General features: G+C 43.2%; 2 protein-coding genes across 6 annotated transcripts in view; one reads left to right on the top strand and one right to left on the bottom strand.

Annotated features, from left to right (window-relative positions):
* The window catches only part of cep162 (centrosomal protein 162), a 48,287-nt gene extending 44,647 nt beyond the window's left edge, over positions 1–3,640 (top strand). For all 3 annotated transcript variants that reach the window (XM_085290471.1, XM_085290473.1, XM_085290472.1), the window contains exons 27-28: positions 50–184; positions 671–3,640. In XM_085290471.1, the coding sequence (XP_085146597.1) occupies positions 50–184; positions 671–871 (336 nt within the window). In that variant the 3' untranslated portion in view covers positions 872–3,640. The remainder of the gene's footprint in view (positions 1–49; positions 185–670) is intronic.
* Positions 3,641–6,789: 3,149 nt separating this feature from the next.
* Positions 6,790–21,677, bottom strand: cyb5r4 (cytochrome b5 reductase 4). Of its 3 annotated transcripts, none has more exons than XR_014894309.1 (16): positions 21,499–21,677; positions 19,980–20,104; positions 19,122–19,275; positions 14,925–15,025; positions 14,138–14,222; positions 13,740–13,821; positions 13,598–13,655; positions 13,321–13,414; positions 11,798–11,830; positions 11,585–11,707; positions 11,313–11,453; positions 10,158–10,304; positions 9,768–9,918; positions 7,947–8,029; positions 7,419–7,580; positions 6,790–6,958 (listed from the first exon to the last, which is right to left on the bottom strand). XR_014894309.1 is itself a non-coding variant. In XM_085290474.1 (16 exons), the coding sequence occupies exons 1-16, from the start codon at positions 21,608–21,610 to the stop codon at positions 6,904–6,906; spliced, it is 1,710 nt and encodes a 569-aa protein (XP_085146600.1). In that variant the 5' UTR covers positions 21,611–21,675; the 3' UTR covers positions 6,790–6,903. The 3 variants fall into 3 exon arrangements, 2 of the variants coding, with proteins under 2 accessions (XP_085146600.1, XP_085146601.1); XM_085290474.1 differs by having other exon boundaries at positions 7,943–8,029; positions 21,499–21,675; XM_085290475.1 differs by having other exon boundaries at positions 7,943–8,029; positions 19,980–21,305; positions 21,499–21,514.
* Between the last annotated feature and the right edge of the window lie 754 nt (positions 21,678–22,431).

Here is a 22,431-nt window from a genome sequence, read left to right on the forward strand (position 1 = left end):
TTAATTGGAATTAATTAATTTAATTTAGCTGCTTCTGTCTCATGTTTAGCTAACCAAACTGCTGCAGGAGCTGAAGGAAGCTAAAGAAGCTTCAAGCTCAGAGGTGAAACTCCTGTGCACCTTGGAGAGGAAGATACTGAACATGGAGCTCAGACACCAGCACAGAGAGAAGGAGCTGCAGCAGGTACCAGTGAGGGCCCAACTAGCTGACAGAAACTGGAACCCAGAACCTGACGTGAACCTGTAGTGACCCCTAAGGTCAAGATTCAGGTGTTTTAAATCAGCAGTTGTGATAAACTTTGAACACAGGCTTGGACATCCACGGTGGGTGATCCCCTGAACTAACCACGTTCAAACAAAAGCAGGTCTGGATCCACATTGTCAGCGTAAATGAAACTAACTTGAACTAGTGGCAAACTTGTACGAAAACGTAAGCTGACCTGAATGTTATGCTGTAAATGACTTTAAACGTCTCCTGGACTCTGGGAAACCGTCTGCGAGTCACACAGACATCGGAGTTAGACACACTGCTGAACCTGTGGCCAAACATATACACTGTTTGGTGGAGAAGCTTGTGCACTTCCCCTGATGATATTATCCACATAGAGGTCAGATGAAGTAGTTCTACTGTATCAAATACAACCTGAGGTCTTTTGTTTGTGTCCTTCAGGTGCTTGGGGGGGCGTGGCAGACGCCAGGTGATGATTTGCAGTCTGAGCTGGAGCACTGGAGACGTCTGGCTCAGGACAAGAGCAGGGAGATGGATGCTTTCCGCCTTGAGCTCGACGCCATCCTGGACATCCTGAGACATCTGCAACGACAGGGAGCGGTTCTGCCGACTCCTGAGCTCGCCATTCCACAGAGGAGTTAATACAACGTTTGAAAGCTGAGACTGTGAATGCTGCACTGATTCCATGCCAGTGTGTCAGCAATAGAAGCTTTTACTTGTTATTTAAATAACTATTTTTATATTTTTCATGTTAATGGTTTATTAGGATCAGTATTGCACCAAAGACCTGCAGAGACTGGCTTACCATCCCTGCCTCCACAGAGGAAACAGTCGTGTAAAATAAAGAAACCTCTCGAACATCATTTTGTTTTTTGACTGTTTTACATGTCTAGATATGACAGCAGGGCCTGCAGATAAAAGTAATATACTTGATCACAACCACAATATGAACACATATTTAAATATTCTGCAGTAAATGTTCTCCTTATGGCCCCAGTGTGAGGTGGAGGCCAAGTCTCAGCTAACACTGGCCGGCTTGGTTAGCAGCCTGCACCCAAGCATGGCTGCTGCGCAACATGCCCGTCAGTTCCTCTGCAGGTGTTTTTGATGGGACTCACATCAGCGTCTCAATTCTTCATCTCTTTTCCTCTGTTTCAGTGCCTTTGCAGGTCAACTACATGCCAGACTTTGTAATAAGAAATCAGCTCCAGATTCAACTTATAGATCCAATTTGTCTTCATTATCAGATTTTCCATCTTCTTGGATTCTTTGCACAGTTTGGTGGTCCTACATGAGTTGGCAATATAATTAAACCCATAGCGGTGAGAAAGGTTTTTTGTTACAGTCATTTGTCAGACTCTTACATATCTATAGCAGCAGAGTCATTGAATCAGAATTTGAAACTCCTGGTTCTGAAGACTTCATGTACATGCCGTTTTCCTTGTGATCACTCTTTCAGTTAAGTACAGAAAACTGCAGCGAGTAGCCATATTTAAGTCTACTATAAAATCTTCAAGCGAGCAAATACATTAATCATCGATTCATGCTCAAGCCACTGACGAGGAATGCTGTCAAACCTGATGTCACTGAGTGAAATACGGTGTACAACAGTCTGTGGCAGCTGTGCGCCCATGTGGGACACAGATTACAATCAGTCAATTACAGACACTACTGATCTTAACTTGTGTTTAAAGCACGCCGCCTGTCTTCAGAGTCAGTTTCTTCCGCTCCAGCTTCTCTACGACCATTGGAAAAACCAAAGAGCTGTCAAAAAATGTCAGGAACGAGGCTGTGGACCTGCACAAGACCAGCAAGAATACTGAAGATTGTCGTGGTCTTCCAACTTGACAGTGATTGCCAACATACTGCCAAGGCAACAAAGGAGCGGCCGAGCCAGTCTCCAGGCCTCGGTACTCAGGAGGGACCTGAACTTTCTTGTTGTTTAGCAGCAGCCAAGAAAACTACAGGAGTTTCTATAAAGAGGGTGGAACAAACTCCTTCCTGAGATGTGTGCAAACCTGGTGACCAGTTACTGCTGTGCTTCGAAAGAATCGTTTTTCCATCAAGTGTTAAGTCATGTTGTGCTTGGTGTGATATAATATTTATTTCACTCATGACATGAAAATCTATTTAAGTTTTTTTCTGTTCTTTCTGGATACTACCATGAAATTTGTGACTGTTCGTTTCTTTTGTATGTAAGTGAACTTAAAGCAGGGGGTGAAATTAATAACTGACAAAAATACTGGAGCCTTTACTATGAACTCCTGTAAGCTCCTGGCACTTACTGCGCTACAACCAGGAGGTTTTTGTGTCGCCAGAAGTTCAGAGGTCTGTGTTATTGTGTCAGCGGAGCACTGGCAGCTTTTACACTTTATGCATCTCGGGACGTCTCTGACACCTGGCTGCCACTTTGTGGATGAGTTGCTGAATATTTTGTTTTGGAGAAAATACGTCAGATCACGAACACAAATTCTCAACTTTGTTCCAGCAGTTATCTACAAACTTCTAGGTTCTCATAATTTTGCATCTCTTTGTGTTGGAGCCTGACTCTCTCAGATGAAATGCATTTGTGTGATAAAGGATGTGCTGGCTTTAAACTGACCGACCGACCCCATGTTCATTAACACTGTTTTAAACTGGTAAACATAAGACTTCAAAAAGAAGAGGGAGAAAAAGTTATTTAACATAAAATCATGTGAGATGAGAGAAGGATTCTCTCAATTACACTGCAAAGGCATTCTTAATATAGTGTTAAACATCAGTTTAGAAAAACACCCAAAAAACCGTGCTAGATGTCTCTACCTGACTGGACTACTGTGTTTGGACACTGGATGTGCCATCGTTGAGCTTCGTATTGTAGGCAGTGAAGGATGTCCCAATTTAGAGGTTCATCCAAATACAGCCTACAAATGCATCCTACATTTCCCAGGATTGGAACGATGCACCTGCTGGATCCTTTGTTGCTTTATTATTCGTTTTTGAAGGCTTTGCACGGGTTAGCACCCTCACACCTTTCTGGTCTTTTTAATTGGTACACCCCAAAGAGCTCACTTGGGGGTACGGCTCAAATGCTCCTGTGCCGAGGTCCAGATTAAAGCACAGAGGAGATCGGGCCTTTGCTGTAACTGCTCCTAAACTGTGGGACAAACTGCTCCTTCACATCAGGACCTCCCCAACATTGGACTCTTTTTAAACCCACTTTTTGTTCCTTGGCTTTTAAATCAGAAAGAGTTTGTATGACTTTTATTTGTCTCATTTCTTACTTAAATCTTCTCTTTTTATGCTTCTTTTTCTTAAATGTTATCATTTCTTCCTATATTTTTATCTCTTGATTACCTTGAATGTACACCCCCTTGGTCAACAGTCGCTGTTTTAAATGTGCTACATAAATAAATTTGACTTTGACAGGATCAGGGCATGCTCCTAATGAGACGACAGTGTCCTGGGGCATTTCCCCCCCCACGTCTCGATGGTCATTGCGAGCTCCCGGACAGTCTGAAGTGCAATCTGCCACATGAGGCCAGGCATTGTTGGGCTCAGGCCCGATATGTAATGGCAGTCAGGTGCTCAGCCTGCAGAGGTCTGTGCCTTCCTCTGGAGGAGTCCTCAGACCAAACCGTTCATCTGCACGATGTTACGAGCAGCATAATGTTCTCTATGGTCTGTGCAACGTCAGAACTACTTCATGGCACCAGTAGTGACGCTGACCCCAGCTGCCTACAGCAGCCCAACAATAATGTTCAATGGAAAACAATATTAGTCTGACAGTAGTGTTAATGTAGTGTTTGCTCTTAACACATGATGTCATGATGTCGTGTTAAGAGAGCGGATTGTCAGAGGGACCTATTAGTGTGTCGCACAGCAAACGAGAGCCTAAACTCAATAACAGCTCTCGTGAATCAACTACCTGATCTCCTGAATCCCGGGAAGGTTATGAAGATTAGTAATCAAAACTAAGACGGCTTTGGATTAGACTGTTTTATTGTCACTGAAAACCACAATACTCAAACTATGACACAAAGTTTGGTATCTGATGTGAAGTGGAAACGATATAACATTATTGTCCGGAGTAACGAACATGAATGAAAGAGAAGCCTACAGAGTAAATATGTACATGGATTTACAGTATTTGCACAATGTTATTTTTGTGTGCTTGTGTGTGTTTAGGGTTTAAAATGTGAGGACGGTGTTCCTGAGCTGGTTGTTTCTGGATCAGAGGTTCCTGAACCTCGTTCTTCCCAGAGGGAAGCAGGGAGCACAGACTGTGGTCTGGATGGGAGGATGATGTTATGAACCTTCTGCAGACTGTGTTTCCAGGTTGTGTCTGCGATACGGGGCAGCTGAGCACCACACTCGGTGTAAATGCTTTCATTTGTCTTTACAGTGTGCAGTGAGATGCCCATCTGCTACAAAACAGCCAATGTTAATTCACCACCGCTCTTATTAATACATTTTACACACGAGTTTTGTGCTGTGAATGAATTAAAATAATGCAAGATTAGAAATGTTTCACCTGGTTTAACCTCTATGTACTGTTAACTGTAACGTTTGCATTCAGCTGCAAACACAGTGTTTGTATCCACACATGTGTAGAGGAGATGTTAGTTATTCTTTTCAGTATCAGTGCAGGTGTGAAGCCTGCTCTGGCTTTATTGATCCGGATTTATTTTAATGAACCTCAGAAAATCTGATTGGTGTCAATTTATTTTTCCACAAGTTCAAGATTGTTTGTTCCAGCTGAAGCTACAGGCTGCCCTTACAAAAAATGCAAGTTTGAAGCCTTATGTTAAAGGAGAGCAGTTTCCCTGAACCCAGACTGTGAGCTGGCATTACTGATATGACACAAACACAGAGCTGTGGTGTAGCTCGCACACTAATGGAATCTGCTGGATTCATTTTTGTTGCAGCTACATAGCACATCACGTTGTTCTGTCTGCAGCCTGAATGTCTTTGTTGCACAATTCAAGGGTTGTGTTATCACACTGCAGGAGCAGAGGAGCCATGCTGGGGTACTTGGCGTGACTGTAACAGTGGATGTGCGTCCCTGACTGATAAGTCATGTTAGGTGACCAAGTATTGATGAAGTTTACCAACTGTAATGTAAACGATGTTTTCTAATTGTATCCACTGACAGTATTATACCCATTCAAGACATGCATGCAGCATGGGCTAGACCCCAAATGCTAGCTAAGCCTAACTACTGGCTTAGACGTCACCCAGCTTAACAAGGTCAGGTGTTGGGAAACCAGAACAGGACAGATGAGAAGCTGCCTACACGGGTAAGGACAGGAAACATGGAACTGATGTAACACGGCTACGCCAGCGAACCCACTCAGAGAGGTTATATGCATAAATGTGATGACTATGAACGGGCAAAGAACCAAGAAACACCTGGTAGCTCAGTGCTAGAACCTTTTGAAACTGAAGATCCAGAGACTGCAGCCCAATGGGAACAATGTGCACCAACTATTGTGGGAGGAGCTAAAGGTAAATGGACTGGTTCTAATATAGCGCTTTTCTACCCAATCTGAGCATTCAAAGCGCTTTATACAACTTGTTCATTCACCCAATCACGCCAGCACGTTTCTAGGCTTCCAGTGCTACCTAACATTCACACCCCGATGGATGCACTGAAGAGCAACCAGGGTTAGTAGGTTAGTAGGTGACCCACTCTACCACCTGAGCTACAGCCACAGGTCGGCACTGCTGAGGCCTGTATTATGTAGCAATGAGTTTGATATGATCAAAGCAAACCTTTGAATTTAGCCTGAGCAACGTTTTTAAAGCCCCGGGAAAAGGCTGCTTTACTGGCACCGTGACCAGGCGGTGGTGCCACCATACCATGCTAGGAAGCACGTGGCACTCATTAGAGTTTTCTTTTTGATAGTTGGAAAAATCTCCTTCTGTTGCAACACTTTTGCATTTCGTTGCCCTGTACCTGTGCATGTGCAATGACAATAAAGTTGAATTCTATTCTATTCTTTTCTTTAGCAGGCAGAGATACTCCTGGGACATTTCATTGTTAGTAACCTTCTACTCTCGTAGCTGTGTGGCATAACATCCTGCAATGTGAACTCTGTGTTATTGCAGGTCTTTACCTTACAATATAAAGCACCTCGCAGGGATTGCTGTTGTGATTTTAACACTTTATAAATGAAAGTGAATTAAAAACTAGAGGCAGGTGATGAGGTTCTGTCAAGGCAGAACTGAAGGTGCAGTGTGTTTATAAAAATCAGCAGGTTGGACTCAGGCTGAGGTGTCACTGGCTGTTCACTCCTCAAAGCATTCAGGTGAGCAGCAATTAAATATGCCCAGTGAGCGCAGGTTACCTCACTGACGAGGTTAAGAGCAGCTTTAAGCTAAATGAGCTGGAGTAGGCATTAAGGCCATGTACACATGATAGCAAACTGAAAAACATATATATATATAGCAAATGTTTTTCAGTTTGCTATCATGGTGTGTCACGTGTAGAATTTTGAAGTGAAAAACAAATTGAATGTATTTTGGAATAAGGCTGGATCATGACAAATGCTGAATGAATACTTTCTGGATCCACTGTATCTGAAACAGTACCAGTGATATTTCTCTTTATTTATATGACGTTCCTCAGAGCACCTCCAACGTATCAGCATCATCAAGTTCTCGATGCATAGAAACACAGTGTTCCCTTCACGTCAACCCTGGAAGGCGTGGAGCTCCTGCTCACTGAAGCCCTGATGCTTCAACAACCTACAAGAAGAGCACACAGGAAAGGAGGTCAACACAAAGCTGAGTCAGTTCACGCTACACATGGAAAATGTTCTCAGTGTGGTGTTGTTAGGCCCGTGCAGCTGAATGTTTTAAAAAGATTTCAGGTGGAAAAATATGTGCGATTAATTACATCAAGTCCTTGGAAAAAAAAGAACAATAGAGCGCGGAGCTGAGGCAGTTTGGCCTTTGAATTTATAACACATTTATTATTTAATGATCATATAAAATCTGAGACTTTGCCGGAGTCTATGTGAACATGCTCGCTGCCTGTTTCAATGATATTTCTAGGACGTATCACATGACTGTATTGGCGCTCTTAAATGCTGTGATTGCACACCAAGTGAAACAGTGCAGTCAGTCGAACAGAACATAGATCTCCGTGAGGACGGCTTTTAAATAAAACACTTTGTCAGAGCAGCAGTGCGGTTGTGTTACCTACCCGAGTGTTAGCTCTGTGAAGGCTGCAGGGCCACAGACACACACGTAGCATTTGGACCCATCAGGCCTGGACAGCAGCTCAGTAAGGATGGGCTCGTTCACCGGACCTTTCCGGCCGGTCCAGCGTTCACTGGGCTCAGAGAGGACATGCTCCACCTGAAACCTAACACACAGCAAACGGAAGACGAGACATGAGAGCCATTTTACATGTAGACATGTCTCCACAGCCATTCACTTCAGTTGAGAAGAGTTATTTTTCTGACACACCGGCTTATTGAAGCTCCAAAGGCTAAAACAAATATTGAACCAGCTATCTAAATTACATTTAACAGGACTGGCCTAAACTAGTTACTACTCCTCTCCTCATCGTCTCTCTTTCTCTGCATTTTCTTTTTCTTTCTTAGAGCTCGGGTTCTTTTCTACCGATGACTCCACCCTGCCGTTTGTTCACATGCACCACCTTAGAGGCTTGTTGTTAACACGACCCACAGTGTGAGGCCCTCCCCAGGCACACAGCTCCTATACCTGCCGTTATTAGCAGCCAGTTCATCCAGTTCAAAGCGCCAAAGAATGTCCTCTTCTCGTCGGTTAAAAAAGAGCAGCTTTGTGTTTCTGGAGACACACAAACATGTTGTAGGTTATGAAGCAAGCAGCCAACTGAAAAACACTACGACTGTTTTCTCAAACTAGTGTCAAGAGCACAGGGAGTTCACTGGTAAAACACCAGAGGTCACAGTGCACACAGAGCATCTAAGAACACAGTGTCAGAGCCTCAAACAAAATATAATCAACCACCCACACATGACAGACAGATGTTGCATCCAAACACTTTGGTTTTCATAAAATGATCAGGTTTGTGCAAACGTATTTGTTGTTTTGTTGGATTTGTAAGAATAAATCAAAGATGGTGAGTGGGTGTGAGATACTAAAGCTGTTGCACAGCTAACCAGATCCTTCAAGCACTCTGAAGTATTGATGGGAATCAAGAACCGGTTCCCAGAAGTCTAATTCCTTGTTACTTTGCTTGTCTATCCATCCCGCAGTTCCCCTTGCACTTCATAGTGCCACAGTCTTCAGAGTGGATGGACATGACTTTTATTTCTATAAAAGGAGTGCAAACTGCATCCACAGCAGCTGCATCATGCTGCTAACGCAACTTTAGAGCTTTGCAAACATGCTAATGCTAATCTAGCCAAAAACCCAGCGATGTTAAAGCTGAGTGAGGCGGCCCAGCAGACACACTCTAAGTTTCAACAGTTAACATGAGCACTGATGAGCAGTCAGCCTCCGTTTCTACAGTACTATCACCATGGCAACCACTTTCATCTTTGCTTCGTGGTCACACCTAAGTACTAAGAGAAAGATGACGTGTGTCCTCATTAGGACAGATCAGTGTTGGTGTGTGGGGCTGTAGCTTTATGTGTTTAAATGGTGATTATCACACAGTGTGTTTCAGTGCGTTTTGGAAAAATGCAAAAACGGTGTAAAAAGTAGTGAAACAAATTCCTGGAAGGTAACGTACAGCACTACATTTAAGAAAAGTGACCAATAAGTAACTTTTTTGAGCAATGAAACCCAAAACTGATCACAACAAAGACGGGAAATATCTCCAGTACGCAAACATCTGACCCACAGCATGCAATGAATGAATGCAGGAATGTAAGGTCTTTGCAAGTCATCTTTTTTGTTTGCATGTTTGCTCTCTTGTTGTTTGTTTGTTTGTTTGTTTGTTCCTCTTGTTGTTTGTTTGTTTGTTTCTTCCTCTTGTTGTTTCCTTCTCTTGTTGTGTGTTTGCTTCTCTTGTTGTGTGTTTCTTTCCCTTGTTGTGTGTTTCTTTCCCTTGTTGTGTGTTTCTTTCCCTTGTTGCTTCTTTCTCTTGTTGCTTCTTTCTCTTGTTGTTTGTTTGTTTCTCTTGTTGTGTGTTTGCTTCTCTTGTTGTGTGTTTGTTCCTCTTGTTGTTTGTTTGTGTCCTTCTCTTGTTGTTTGTGTCCTTCTCTTGTTGTTTGTGTCCTTCTCTTGTTGTTTGTGTCCTTCTCTTGTTGTTTGTTTGCTTCTCTTGTTGTTTGTTTGCTTCTCTTGTTGTTTGTTTGCTTCTCTTGTTGTGTGTTTGCTCCTCTTGTTGTGTGTTTGCTCCTCTTGTTGTGTGTTTGTTCCTCTTGTTGTTTGTTTGCTTCTCTTGTTGTGTGTTTGTTTCTCATGCCCTGGAGACTCCTGATACAGTTCGGGGAGGTGACCAACAACCAGATGGTTGCTCCAAGTACATTGATTTATATAAATGAATGGACTTACTGATCAGCACTGAATACAAAGGTGTCACTTATGAGCGCTGCTTCTGAAAGTTTGCTCCTACCCGATGGTTTCGATGTCTTCGAGGGCCGCACGGATGAGACGAGCCATGGGCGTGAAGCCTGTGCCTGCAGCTATTAAGTAGAGGTTTGTAACATCACGAAGAGGGCGGAGACTGAAGGTGCCTTCTGGACCACTTACGGCCACACGGTCACCTAGAAGAGTAAACGCGTCATTATTACAACAGTTTCCACAGATTAAACACCTTCATCAAATCAAAATTCAGAACATTATTTACTGTTCAATGGCGAGTTGGTCGCGTTATTGTGCCGCACGTGGAAAAGCACACATTGGTTTTTTCATTGTACTTTTGTTTGTTACAGGTTAAGAGAGAGAAGTCACTGGACCTCATCCATGTTCCCACCCTGGGAGCTGCTCCCTGAATGTGACTCACCGACACTCAGGCTGCTGAGGTGTGGGGTGAACGCTCCACCAGGGTAGACTTTGATCATGAGGTAGAGGTCTGATTCCTGTGACCCGTTCTTAGAAGCTGCTGGAAATGTGTGCTCCACTGGAGTGTACGGCCTCACTACCTCCACGTCTGCATGTAGATAACAAACAGTAAGATTTACAGCTGTGCCCGTCTCGGTGATGTCACACTCCCAGAAACAGTCCAAGGTCAGAGCTGTTTCTGTCTGTGATTCGCTGCCATTGAAATAATCAAACTAATATCAGCATTTTACTCACTGACCTGTCATCACTTATCTAGCTGTGCTCATTTTTAACTATAGTAAGGCTTAGAATGAGACTGGTGGAAACAGTTGTCACAAAAATGCGCAGTGATGTAAAAAATCATTACATAAAAGTTAGAAATCACATATGAATTGAATTATACACATTTGCAGGTCACTGAGTAAAATAAGTAGCGATCCCCTACAACCCAGCCACACAAAGGCTGTGCGCTACATCATAATGAACCGATGAGTCAGATACTCCTGAAGTAACAACCAGAGAGCTGTGACAGGACATCAGGACTGCAGACTCGGGAGTGGAAGAGCACAAACCCTGAGATGTGTGCAAACCTGCTGACCATCTACTGTTGCCAACAAGAGGCTCTCCACCAAGTGCAAGGTCATGTTTTCCATGTGGTTCAAATACTTATTTTACTCACTGAAAATCACTTTACAACTTTCATGTAATGTGTTTTTCTTATTTTCAGTTTGCGTCCTCTCCACATCAAAATGAAATGAGCACAATAATCAGATTTTATGCCTTATGCTGATTTTATTTGGAGGTTAGCAAACGCACACAGGCGGCAGCACTGGGGACCAGTTTGTCCCACTGATGAAAGAGGGCAGCACATTATTCTGGACAGGAGGCCTGCAAACTGAATGCACCTGGTTTAAGACACCAACAACAAGGATGTGAATACTCTGTACCACTGTGTACTTCATGGTTGTAGATGATAATGAAACATCCCCACACAATATAAACTTTCTAACACTGCTCTATCTTCAGCAGCTCACCACACCTGCTTCCACAGGTGTTTTAAGCTTCCTCTAAACTGCAGCTTATACACGTTTCACCAGCTGCCTGTGCGACTGCTCACCTTGGACGAGCGCTTTCAGACAGACGTGTTTCCCGACTGGCACATGCATGACAGTCCCAGCAGGGAGCTGCAGTCTGAACAGGTAAGTGTTGTGGTTCACCTCAGTCTTAGACACCAACACACAATCCCGATAGAAGAGAGCTGTAAAACAGGGAACAGCAACGTGGTCTCCTATGTATCTTTTTTTTTGTCTGAGCACACAGCATGCAGGAAGCGAGTGGAGCGATGTGAACGGGCTGCACAGGCACATCTGTGATGCTGTTGGAACCCACCTCGGTCCTTTTGGCGTACAAACGTATTATGGGACTCCAGAGGTTGACCGAGACTCGCCCATTTTCCGTGAGCACCTTTGCGTATGCTAACCTGGATCTTTCCCACGGAGAAAGCAGTGTGAACTGTAGATGATAACAACTTACCAACTTAAGGACAACAGCAAGACAGTGCATGTTCATTTTACAGAATCTGTTTTCAAAGATGTTGTTCACCTGCAACATTTTCCTCAACTTCATCAGAAAGACCTGCAAAAGCACGACAGTCGATTTTACAAACAAAAGCATTTATTCATAAGCTTGAAACTCACATTAGGGCTGTGTTGACAGAAGCTGTGCTAAAAGCTGGAGGAACAATCTCCACAGGAGAAAAACTGGGGCTTCCACAAGTAACAGCACCTAAAAGTCTCATTAGACATTCAAGTAGTTCTGGCACCAAATCAAACCATAATCTGATTTTAGCTAAATCTGGATACCACCGATTCACACCTTTATAAAGCTAAGCAAAGACCAAGACTACAACCCCAGCTTTCAGATCCTCTATGGTGAAATGCTCAATGACAGCAGAAAGAGAAACATCTGCTGTGACTTGTGAGGGGTGAAGAGAACAGAGAGTCAGCAGCAACACATGTGGGAGCTAACAAATATCTCTGTAGGACTTCCACAACTGAGGAATGCTTGGGAGAAAGCTCTTGTGTAGCTGTGGTCAAACGTTTACACGAAACTCAGGCTCTCTTTGGGCTTTTAATGATTTCTTGGAACGGCTCTTTTCCCAAAGTGGACTGAAAAAAAAAAAACAAGAATTGAGCACACAAATCTAAATCCATTTTGTATTTTCTCTCACCAAAGTCAAACAGATACATACAGGCTTAAATACTGTACATACATCCCAACTAATACTTGACTAAATGTCTCTCGGTATGTTGAACCTTGAACAGTTCGTTTAAATTGGTCAGTTTTACACATATTTCAATACAGTTCAGCTCGGAGCTTTGGGAAGGTTAATGTTAACCTGCTTTATGCAGAACAACAGCTGGGAACAGGTCTGGGATCACTGTCCTGTGCTGTTTTAACTGTCTAGCTGAAGAGTTCAGAGGTCGTCCTTCTTCTGCACCAGGACCACTGGCAGCAAAGCAGCCCCACAGCACGATGCTACCACCACCATGCTTGACAGCTGATCTGCTGTTCTTGGGGTGGCGATAGCTCAGGAGGTAGAGCGGGTCATCAGCTGATCTACCGACGTGCCCATCAGAGTACGAATGCGTATCGATGTTAGACAGAAAGAACTTAAGCACAGAAAAAAGGTGCTTGTACGGGTGAATGAGGCGTGCTGTATGAAGCTCCCGCTCTCGTCAGTGAAGCTCAGTGTTTGCCTCATGTGAGTTATTGTAGTTTGCTTTTCATAGATGCACCTATGCTGCCGGCCTCGCAGCAGGGCCACGTTGATGACCCCAGGAGCCTTTTACAGCTGAGGTGCTTTTTTAAAGTAGTGTATCACACTTCCAGCCCAGCAGCTCTTTAAGGCCTCTTAGCTTAGTGCCACACCTTACACAACCTTACCTCCTTACACAAGTCTGCTATGACTGACAGGCAGATGATAACAACAGTTAATGAAAATGTTTCTGTGTTTGCCAGATTGGACAGCTGAGAGTTGGGCTTTCATTATGTAGAGTGAAAGACTGCTGCAACGACACAGCGCAGTGAGCTGCGTAGGATCGATGCAACACAGCAATACTCACGCAAATGAATCATGTAGGACATTTTCCCCAGCAGCACCTCCAGTCGAAGAACACCTGCCTTTAGATCGACAGTGGTACAGCCTGAGCTGGGTATCTGACACATACAGATGGTACAGTTACTGTGTGCACAGCTGGTACTGGTTGTACTGGTTAGAGGAATGAAAGCAACACAGGACACAAGTGGAGCTCAATAACAGTCAGGGCCTGGATGCACACAGTGTAGAGGGGGGCATGTGAAGAGCTCCATCTTACAGCACATCACAGGTGGAGCGATTACCTTTCTTCTGGTATAAACAACCAGATGAACAGTGCCATCAGTCTGGAACCAATCGTACCTGCAGCAACAGGAAGAAGAGGATATTGTCACTCGAGAGCTTCCTTATCAGATGTGTTCTTTAGGTGCTTACTGTCCTTCATACCGAGGGCGAGAGTCTTTGTCTGGAAGAGGAGCCACTGAAGTCGGTGAGGCGAGGCCAGTCACAGGTGGGGGAGGGAGGATTGCTATGGCAACAGACGAAACCATGTTAGGTGCAGCAAAAACTTTCAGTTGGAATAACAACAACACATCATACTAAACATGAACATACACAGCATGACTCGATTATATTTATGTGTATTTATTACAGATGTGCCAATAAACTGGTCACAGCTGCACACATGTTTATTTTTTAAACACAACTATGGCAGCACCAGGATGTAGCGTCACAGCAGTTTCTACATGTATACTTGTGAGAAGCCCCCCGACCCCCAGCTTCATAGACTTAGTTAAAGGCTGTGTTTTTCTGCAGAGTGCAGACGGATGTAAATCTCTGTGTACCTCTAACAGCTGTGGCGGCCTTGGTGCTCATCCTGCCCACCAGGCACTCTTTCAGCATAGACTCATAGTTGACCCAGCGATGGACCTGCTCACAAACACACATATACACTCATCCAAGTCAGTCTCACCCCAACCAATCACAGCAGATGGCCCCGCCCCTCCCTGAGCCTGGTTCTGCTGGAGGTTTCTTCCTGTTAAAAGGGAGTTTTTCCTTCCCACTGTCACCAACGTGCTGCTCACAGGGGGTCATATGATTGTTGGGTTTTCTCTGTATCTATCAATGTATTGTCTACCTTACACTATAAAGCCCCTTGAGGCGACTGTTGTTGTGATTTGGCGCTGTGTAAATAAAGCTGAATTGAAGCTTTGAGCTTACAAATCTATATCATACTGCAAACACAAGTCCTGCTGCAGTCTTACAGACTTATTTTCACCTCTGCTCAGCTTTGCCCGTTAGCGAGGCCCCACTTTCACACATGAAGCCAACAGGAGAGTCGTTTTAATTGACTCTGAGACTGATAAAGAATTATGTCACAGTCTGACGCTAAAATCGAAGCTAAACACATCGGCATGACTAAACAAACAAATCCTGCCTAGAATAAAGAGCGGACATGTGAAGTCGACTCTGTAACTGATTTATTGATTCCAGTGATGCTTGATAGGAAAATGAGCCTACAGGCGCTTCGTGTGCACACTGGTAAACCAATTAAACGTTTACCACTTATCATAAATCTGCAGATGCATTCCAGACTATACAATACACTGCATTTACTTTTTGCTTCCATACCTGGTCAAAGAGTTCAGTTCCATCTACTCCTGCTGCCTTCATCAGCTCCTCTTCTCCACCAGGGTGGTAGTCCATGTAGGCACTCACATTATACACCATACCTGTCAAAAACATCCACACAACGTTTTGTGTATTAAGTTATGTTTGTCCTCTGCAGACAGAAACAGATAAAACAGTATAAAACGATTGTTCAATATTATCATATTTTTAATTAATTATATTTTTAAAATTACACAGAATACATCCAGAAAACCCAGAAAGGTCCCACATCGTGAGCGTGCACACTCTGCTGAGAAATCAGCTGTGTTATCAGTGACTGGGCTCCTCACACAGAGAGACCTCGTCCTCAAAGGCTGCAGCACGTCTGCTTTACCTTAAATGAAACAGCTTCAAACTAGGGCGGGCCATGTTTATCGAATACACGCGAGGTATCGCGAGTTTTTCCACGTGCGACGCATAAATGGCTTTATCGTAACCATTGAGTATACGTCGCCATGGCAATATTAAGCTGTCTGCATGTAATTCACTGAGTTTTTTTTCTCCCACACACTGCAAATGCATCACTAATTCCCCCCTCCCAACCTGACACACTGCACTCAGCATGCGTGTTTATTTACTACAACATCGGGAAAAACATGGTGGCGGCGGGAGTTTGAGACTCGCTGTCGTTTGGATTGCACCAGTCGGGGGTTTTTGTAGTCGCCGTCTACACTTTTGTTTAGACAGTTTTTGTTTAAGCACAAAGGAGCACATTTTTAATTTCAGTTGTTTTGTCTGATGAAACATTGCTCAATGCCCTTTTCTGTTGCCGTGATCTTTTGTTAAATATCAGTGTTGTTGACGACAGAAAGAGACGAACAGCATCGTCACTGTGACAAACCTCTGTGGCGAACCCTCATAATGTCCTCCTGATACCACGGGACCCCACTTCATTTGACTGTTTTTAAAAGTATAAATTGCCAATCAATTCAGTGTTACAGCTTAGTTTTACTTAAGACCAACACATGACCACAAAATTTACCCTACATGTTACATTTTGGGCACTGTTTTGACACTATTTTTTTATTCCATTTCAAATGTATGTCTCATTTATACAAAATGTTTCTTTGTTTTTGGGTAAAAAATAAATTAAATCATCAGTTATTGTGATTATCGTTTCACAACCAGAGTCGGCTGCTTTAACAGATGATCACAGACGGGTTTATGTCAAAGTTAATGTAGGAAACTGTTTTTAAACTACAAGTTTTTTACTGGCAGCAAATAATCACATCTGTTGTCCTCTGGGCTCAAAAATGCCCCCGTTTGCTTTGACTGTTTATAAAGCAACAAGTACTGTCAAAGGAAAATAGTTTTTATATAATGTGATCAGCTTCATGAAATGTATTCTTTTATTGATCACTAAGCAAATGTCTACGTGACGTTTGACATGTACTTTTGTGTGATAAACAACTAATAGCTTCCTCTTTCTGTAAGAACATACAGACTTAGAAAAAGGGGAACCTCAGCTCAGAGTTCTTAGAATAAGAAGCTATTTGTACACACACACACACGCACACACACACAGACAAGTATAAATAAAGCACGCAGACAGTGATGAGACGCAGGTCGTGCGTCCATGACTGCTCTCGCGAGTAAAGACAACTGCAGTGTTTGTGTTTTCTAACTCAGGCGTCTTAGCTGAAGAACTACGGGGTGATTTAGAGAAATCCCCTGTCAAGTATAAAATATCATTTCTGTGTTTCAAGGTTTTATTCAACTTTATTCCAACTCATTGCCTGACAGTTTTCTATATTTTGGCATGGTAGGAGGGCATGAGTCTGAGTGAAGGCAAACTTTCATGAGGACAAAGGCGTGTCCATATTTGACCCAAGTGCAGGAGGAAGCTCAGGTTTATTCCTCTGCACTGGTCCCATCATGGACAGCATTCTTTCTGCAGTTGCAGGCCAAGGGGCATATACAGTAAACAAGCTGTTACAGGTGATTGTTTTCTTTTGGAAACCTGCAATATTAGGGACAACTCGTGTCCTGACTGCAGGACAGACGGTTTGCCATCGCACACGAGCATGTTCCATGTACAGCTGGACCTGCATCACATGCTGCCCATGTTTTTGTCTCAAAGTTCCCTGGTTTACTTGGATGTTCTGTTGGAGGGGACAGAGTCCTCTGAAGGGGACTTGGTGCTCATACAGTCACATCAGTACCAGGATCTTACATCACAGCAGGAGGAACACCCACTTGTTCCATACACCTCAAATGGGAGCACGTTTGTGTCATGAACGACGATCATCTATTGTGTCTTTATCAAGAAATTATGTCCTTTTTGTGCTTCTATGATTAATCTTGTGTCAGCATGAAAACTTCTCTACCAGACTCAGGATGTCATAAACTGGCCGTAGCGACTCTACTGGATGCACGGCAGTAAGAATCAACACACCCACATATGCCTACAGCTGCATTCGGTCCATTTTTCTTCCTCTCTTGTTGTCCCTCCTTGTTCATCATCGAGTTGGCTGTAGAGCAGGTCATCTGCTAATTGGATGGTTGTTGGTTCAATCTCTGTGTGCTCTAGTCTGGAGTTCTTACCACGGTGTCCTTGGACAAGCTCCTCAGACTACCATGTCCTGGATGCCTGAGAACCTACTTGAACATAGTTCAGATTCTTCATCACTTTTCTTCACTTCATAGCCTTCTTCCACTTCTGCAGGTGGCTGATGTGCTTTTTCAGAGAAAGGGTAGCATGTGCTCTAAATATTGACAATATTTTCTATATCTTCTAACCCTGGATCTTCCTGAACATTGATTCTCCCTCCTCATTATACTAGAGGACAATATGTGCTTTGTCCTACTGGTCATTGCTTTGCACAACATGGTAAAAAAAAAAAAAAAAGTATGCTCACAAGCCTCCACTGCAATGGAGACCTGTGAGCTACTTTCTGTGTATGTATTATTGTAGGGTCGACCTTACAATATGAAGCACCTTGATGCGGCTGTTGTTGTGATTCGGCGCTGTATAAATAAAATTTCATTGAATATAGAGCACCTGCCTCCTCATTGTGCTGCCTGTTGTGGTTGTTATGACCAGTGCTTGACCCCACACATCAGTGATCCAAGATCAAAGATGTTTGAAAACAGTATGGTGTGAAAATACAGCTCTTTGCAACACTTTGTACTTTGGGGTCATTTTTGTCCCCGAGGACAAGAGATGTCATAAAATCCAATAAAAATCCCATAAATAACTCAAATTACTTAAAACTTATTCCAGTCATGCATAGTATAGTAATGAATAACTTCTGTTATTTTCAGACCATCTGATGAATAAAAAACACATTGTTGAGAGCAAAACATTTCTTTAGAGGACAAAAATGTCCCAAGGACAACACAAGGGTTCAAATAAAACATTTCAATTCATTCAGATTTTTTGTGTTCAAAGTAGAAAAACTTACTGAACGGTGAATTTGAATGAGTACAGCTGTGCAATGTTGGGCCGTGTATGGTTGAAAATCACATTTGTTTTTGGAGGTTATTCAGACATATTGTGATATATCGTGTATCGTGATCAGAGATGGGCAGTAAGGGATTACTATTGCAAAAACGGTAATTAGATTACTGTTACTTTCCCGTAGGAACGCTGCGTTACTGCGTTACTAAAACCGTGATTTTTTGCGAGAATGTCTCACGACAGTGACGTAAGCGAGTGCGCTGTTAGTGACAACAGCTGTGTGCAGGTCAACATTATATTATATATCGAGTGCGGAGAGAGTATGAGCGTGCAGCGTTTAAAGCGTGGAAGTACTGACCTTACTTTGAGTTTGATTCCATAAAAAGTGACAAAAACATTAGTGTCCGCTGTGCGTGGGAAGAAAACTTCTTTTTACAGCGAAAAAAACCCCTAAACTTCCAACAAGCACCGAGTAGCTACGACGTGATGGGAAACTCACAGAGAAACTCGCGGATTCTTCCACTGACTGGGGCACACCTGCACCAGGGTAACCCTCCGCCTACCCCACTCCTGCTTTACAGGTGAAAATAGAGCAACAGGACCGCTGAGTCTTTGACTTTATTTATTTTCTGCTGTGTTTTACTTGCATCTATTTAGTTTGTCATATTTGTTTGTTATATAGTTTGTCAAAAGGACAAACTTCACAAAGAGAAGTGCCATGAAGTTTTCTCCAAGAAGAAAGGCCTCTGCAGACTCACCTCGTATGCAGGTCCAGCAGTCCTCTCTCCTGTTGTGTTTCCGCAGTTCTTCCTCAGTAACTTCAATGAGGCGCCCTCTGAGTCCAGTAAGATCTTTTCCACTCTTGGCAAACCGAATCCAGTCCATGAGACTGTGGCCCGGCTTCAAGGCCACCTTTGAGGGCAGAGTCATGAAAAACGTTAGGAACTCATTTTAGACAGCAGAGCTCTGGAGCTTTGTGGAAACTCAATTCTGCTAATATGCCAGATGTTAATGGTGTGACGTTCAAAACCCCAAAACTCTGAACGAATAAATACTGCTCTCTAATGCAAAACATAAATCTGCCATAACAGCAACCAGCCTTGTTACTTCACATACACAACAACTGATGCATCCCACGAAGTAAGCTCTGACATTATTTTACGTTTACTTATTTAGCAGAATATTTGCTTCCGCCACTGAAAAAACAACAAACAAAAAACATTTTCACTTGGAATAAATTAGGCACGAACTCGTTGTTGGATTCGACATTTCCAGGTAACAACGTGAAATCTTGATTTATGTGGCAAAAAGTGTTCAGTTGTTCTCATGAGCGGAAACGACGACACAGGTGTCTCCAGATTACTCGGTTATTTCCACTGCGAGTTTATTTTATGTGCCAGGTTTAACTCACTGACTTATTTGCCAGAATAGAAGCTCTGATTTATTAGAATAATAAAGAGAAATGTAAAAAAGTCAATTGCGCAATAAATATTTTGGAGGATAATTAATAAATGGTTACAAAAGTAAAGAAGGGAGAAAGCGCATCAACACAATAAAGTGTGTAACGGGCGTGTGCGGGATTCACGGGTGTTCGGGGGATCCAGAAAGTGAGTTACCTTGTTCCTCCCGGACTGGCCGGACGGAGAGACCCGCTGCTGGGAGCTCGGTGCCGGAAAGGACTGGGTCGGGACGTTTAACATGTTGTGAACGGTCCGGAAGCAGCCCCACTTTCGTACAAACCCTGTTTAACCAGCGGCAGTTTAACACAGTCACACACAAACACCAGATATCACAGTGCTGTCATGCTGTCGGCGGTGCTAGCTCAGGACACATCTCGGCCGAGCAGTGCTGCTAGGCTAAGCTAGGCTAACAGGTCAACGCACTTTAGAGGCAAATCTAAAGAGTGAGACTTCGACTGAAGTTAATGTTCGCGAGTTGAAAGAAATATTTAATAATCAAATCCAGTAGTTCTCCTTATCCAGGATGTAAGTGCGAACTACCGCCTGGCTTAAGCTTCCGTAAATAAATAAGACTACATTTGTCGCGCAGTCTGACGACAAAGTCAACACGTGAAGTCATCATTTTGCGACGTCGCTGCTTCGCGACCAAACAAGTTTAACGTGAGCAGATTATCTTTCTGTATTCTTACGATAAAAATATGAATTTAAGAAAATGCTCGATTATGATCCACCAGATTCTCCCGTGTCTGGGAGCTGAGATCGTCATAAGTTTGTGGACTTCCCAGTTGTTTAGCTTCTTTCTAGACTTCAAATCAGCTAAAGCCTCTTTCCAGTCTTATTGACCGAAGCTCCTGAAGTGCAAAGTCATTGATGCTGTTCATACTTTTAAATAAATTCATTTCAGCTCAGTTTTATTTTTATAATACCAAATCACAGCAAGAGTTGCCTCCAGGTTTATATTGTATGACAAGGATCTTACAATAACGCAGAGAAAACCCCAACATGGGAAGGAAGGAAAACTCCCTTTTAACAGGAAGAACCTTCCAAACAGGCTCAGTGAGGGGCAGCAATCTGCCCCAACTGTAAACATTGTAAAGTGAGTTTCATCTTTCATCAATTATTTATGTTTTGTTGCTTTCATTCTGTATTATGTGTGTATTTTTCTAAATCTATAGTTTATTCTTCAATTCAGCTGCCAGTGCACTAATCAATGCGATTTGCCAGATGTTTCCAACACAACTCTTTCATATGAACACGCTTGTATCAGTAAACCCCAGGTTAACTTAGCAGGCTGATAACCAGCATCATGCAACCACTTATGCTGACCGTCAGTGTTAGGGGAAGTGCTTCCAGGTCATGAAAAGATACTCTGGATATGTTGAACTTGCTTCATAGTACAGAAGGCTCAGAGTGAACTCTAGAGTTACCCAGATCAGCCCACACCCTGCCTTGTAGTACAGGCCTCAGGGTTTCCTCGGGGTGCTGCAGTTAAGACATTTACAAACAACATCAGCAAAACATTGGTGACACTGTGTGATGTCTTTGGTAGGGTGTCACTACAGAACAAGAGGAGCTGCATCAAAAACAACACTGATTACACCACTCAGAAAAACTCACAACAATTCAAAGTTAGCTTGAATAGAGTCGGGTTAGTTACACTGACATGAAAACACACCTGAAATTAAACTACTGAAAAAAGTGACAACAGATGAACTATTTCCTCCCTCACTCCCGCCGTCATCTTCCTCCTCCTCCTCGTCTGAATCTGTCTGGTTGTCAGCTGGCATTGTGGAAACGTGGCATCTTCATTTCAGTGTTACTACTGTGCACTCTAAAAGACATCATGGCAGCTGGAGGGTTTGCTTTTCAAAGGCTAATCTGCTAAGAGGATTAATGGACAAGAGTGCCCAACCTTCACAATAAAAGTCTGTATGTACCTAGTCAAAACTCACGGAGAGAGGGTTGGTAGAGAGCAGTAACATTAGTTTTTCTCAAATGTTAAAACACAAAAGCCAATCCTGTAACCCAAATGACCAGTAGTCTAAACACATTTACTAAATGTAGCCACCATATTCCAGTACCATAAACACATGTCACATGAAGACACAATTCACAAAACACAACCCTCTGTACTCATAAATCTAAACACATTTTTCCTTGCTAAAACACATGTTGCAAAACAACTCTGCTCATATCCTCAAATGAAAGCCCATGTGATGCAAAATGCTTGCCACAGTCACCAATCTTTGAACACAGGGAACACACCTGGCGTCAGTCACTACACACAATGACTCAAAATTGAAGACACTTGTTGCTAATGCTGTACCCACATGTAAAAGCAAGTTCAGAGTGCACAGTATGCTGAAGGTTCCAAACAAACACAATGGATGAAGGCAGAGTCAGGGGAAGAGGAATTTGATGCAGAGGAGGGAGAAGAGCTGGCCCTGGAAGAAGAGGAGCAGGCCAATGAGGAAGAGGAGTTCAAATGAGAGGAGGAAGAGGAGAGACCAACGAGGAAGAGGAGGAGGCCAACATGGGAGAGGAGAAGGTCCAGGAGGGAGAGCAAGACAACCTCGCACCATCATTACGGACGAGATGCGAGCAACAG

The sequence above is a fragment of the Mchenga conophoros genome, linkage group LG11, assembly GCF_057382185.1.
Source record: "Mchenga conophoros isolate Kocher_MC1m ecotype Shallow Benthic linkage group LG11, M_conophoros_male_GT1.1, whole genome shotgun sequence".
In the NCBI taxonomy this organism is placed as follows: Eukaryota; Metazoa; Chordata; class Actinopteri; order Cichliformes; family Cichlidae; genus Mchenga; species Mchenga conophoros.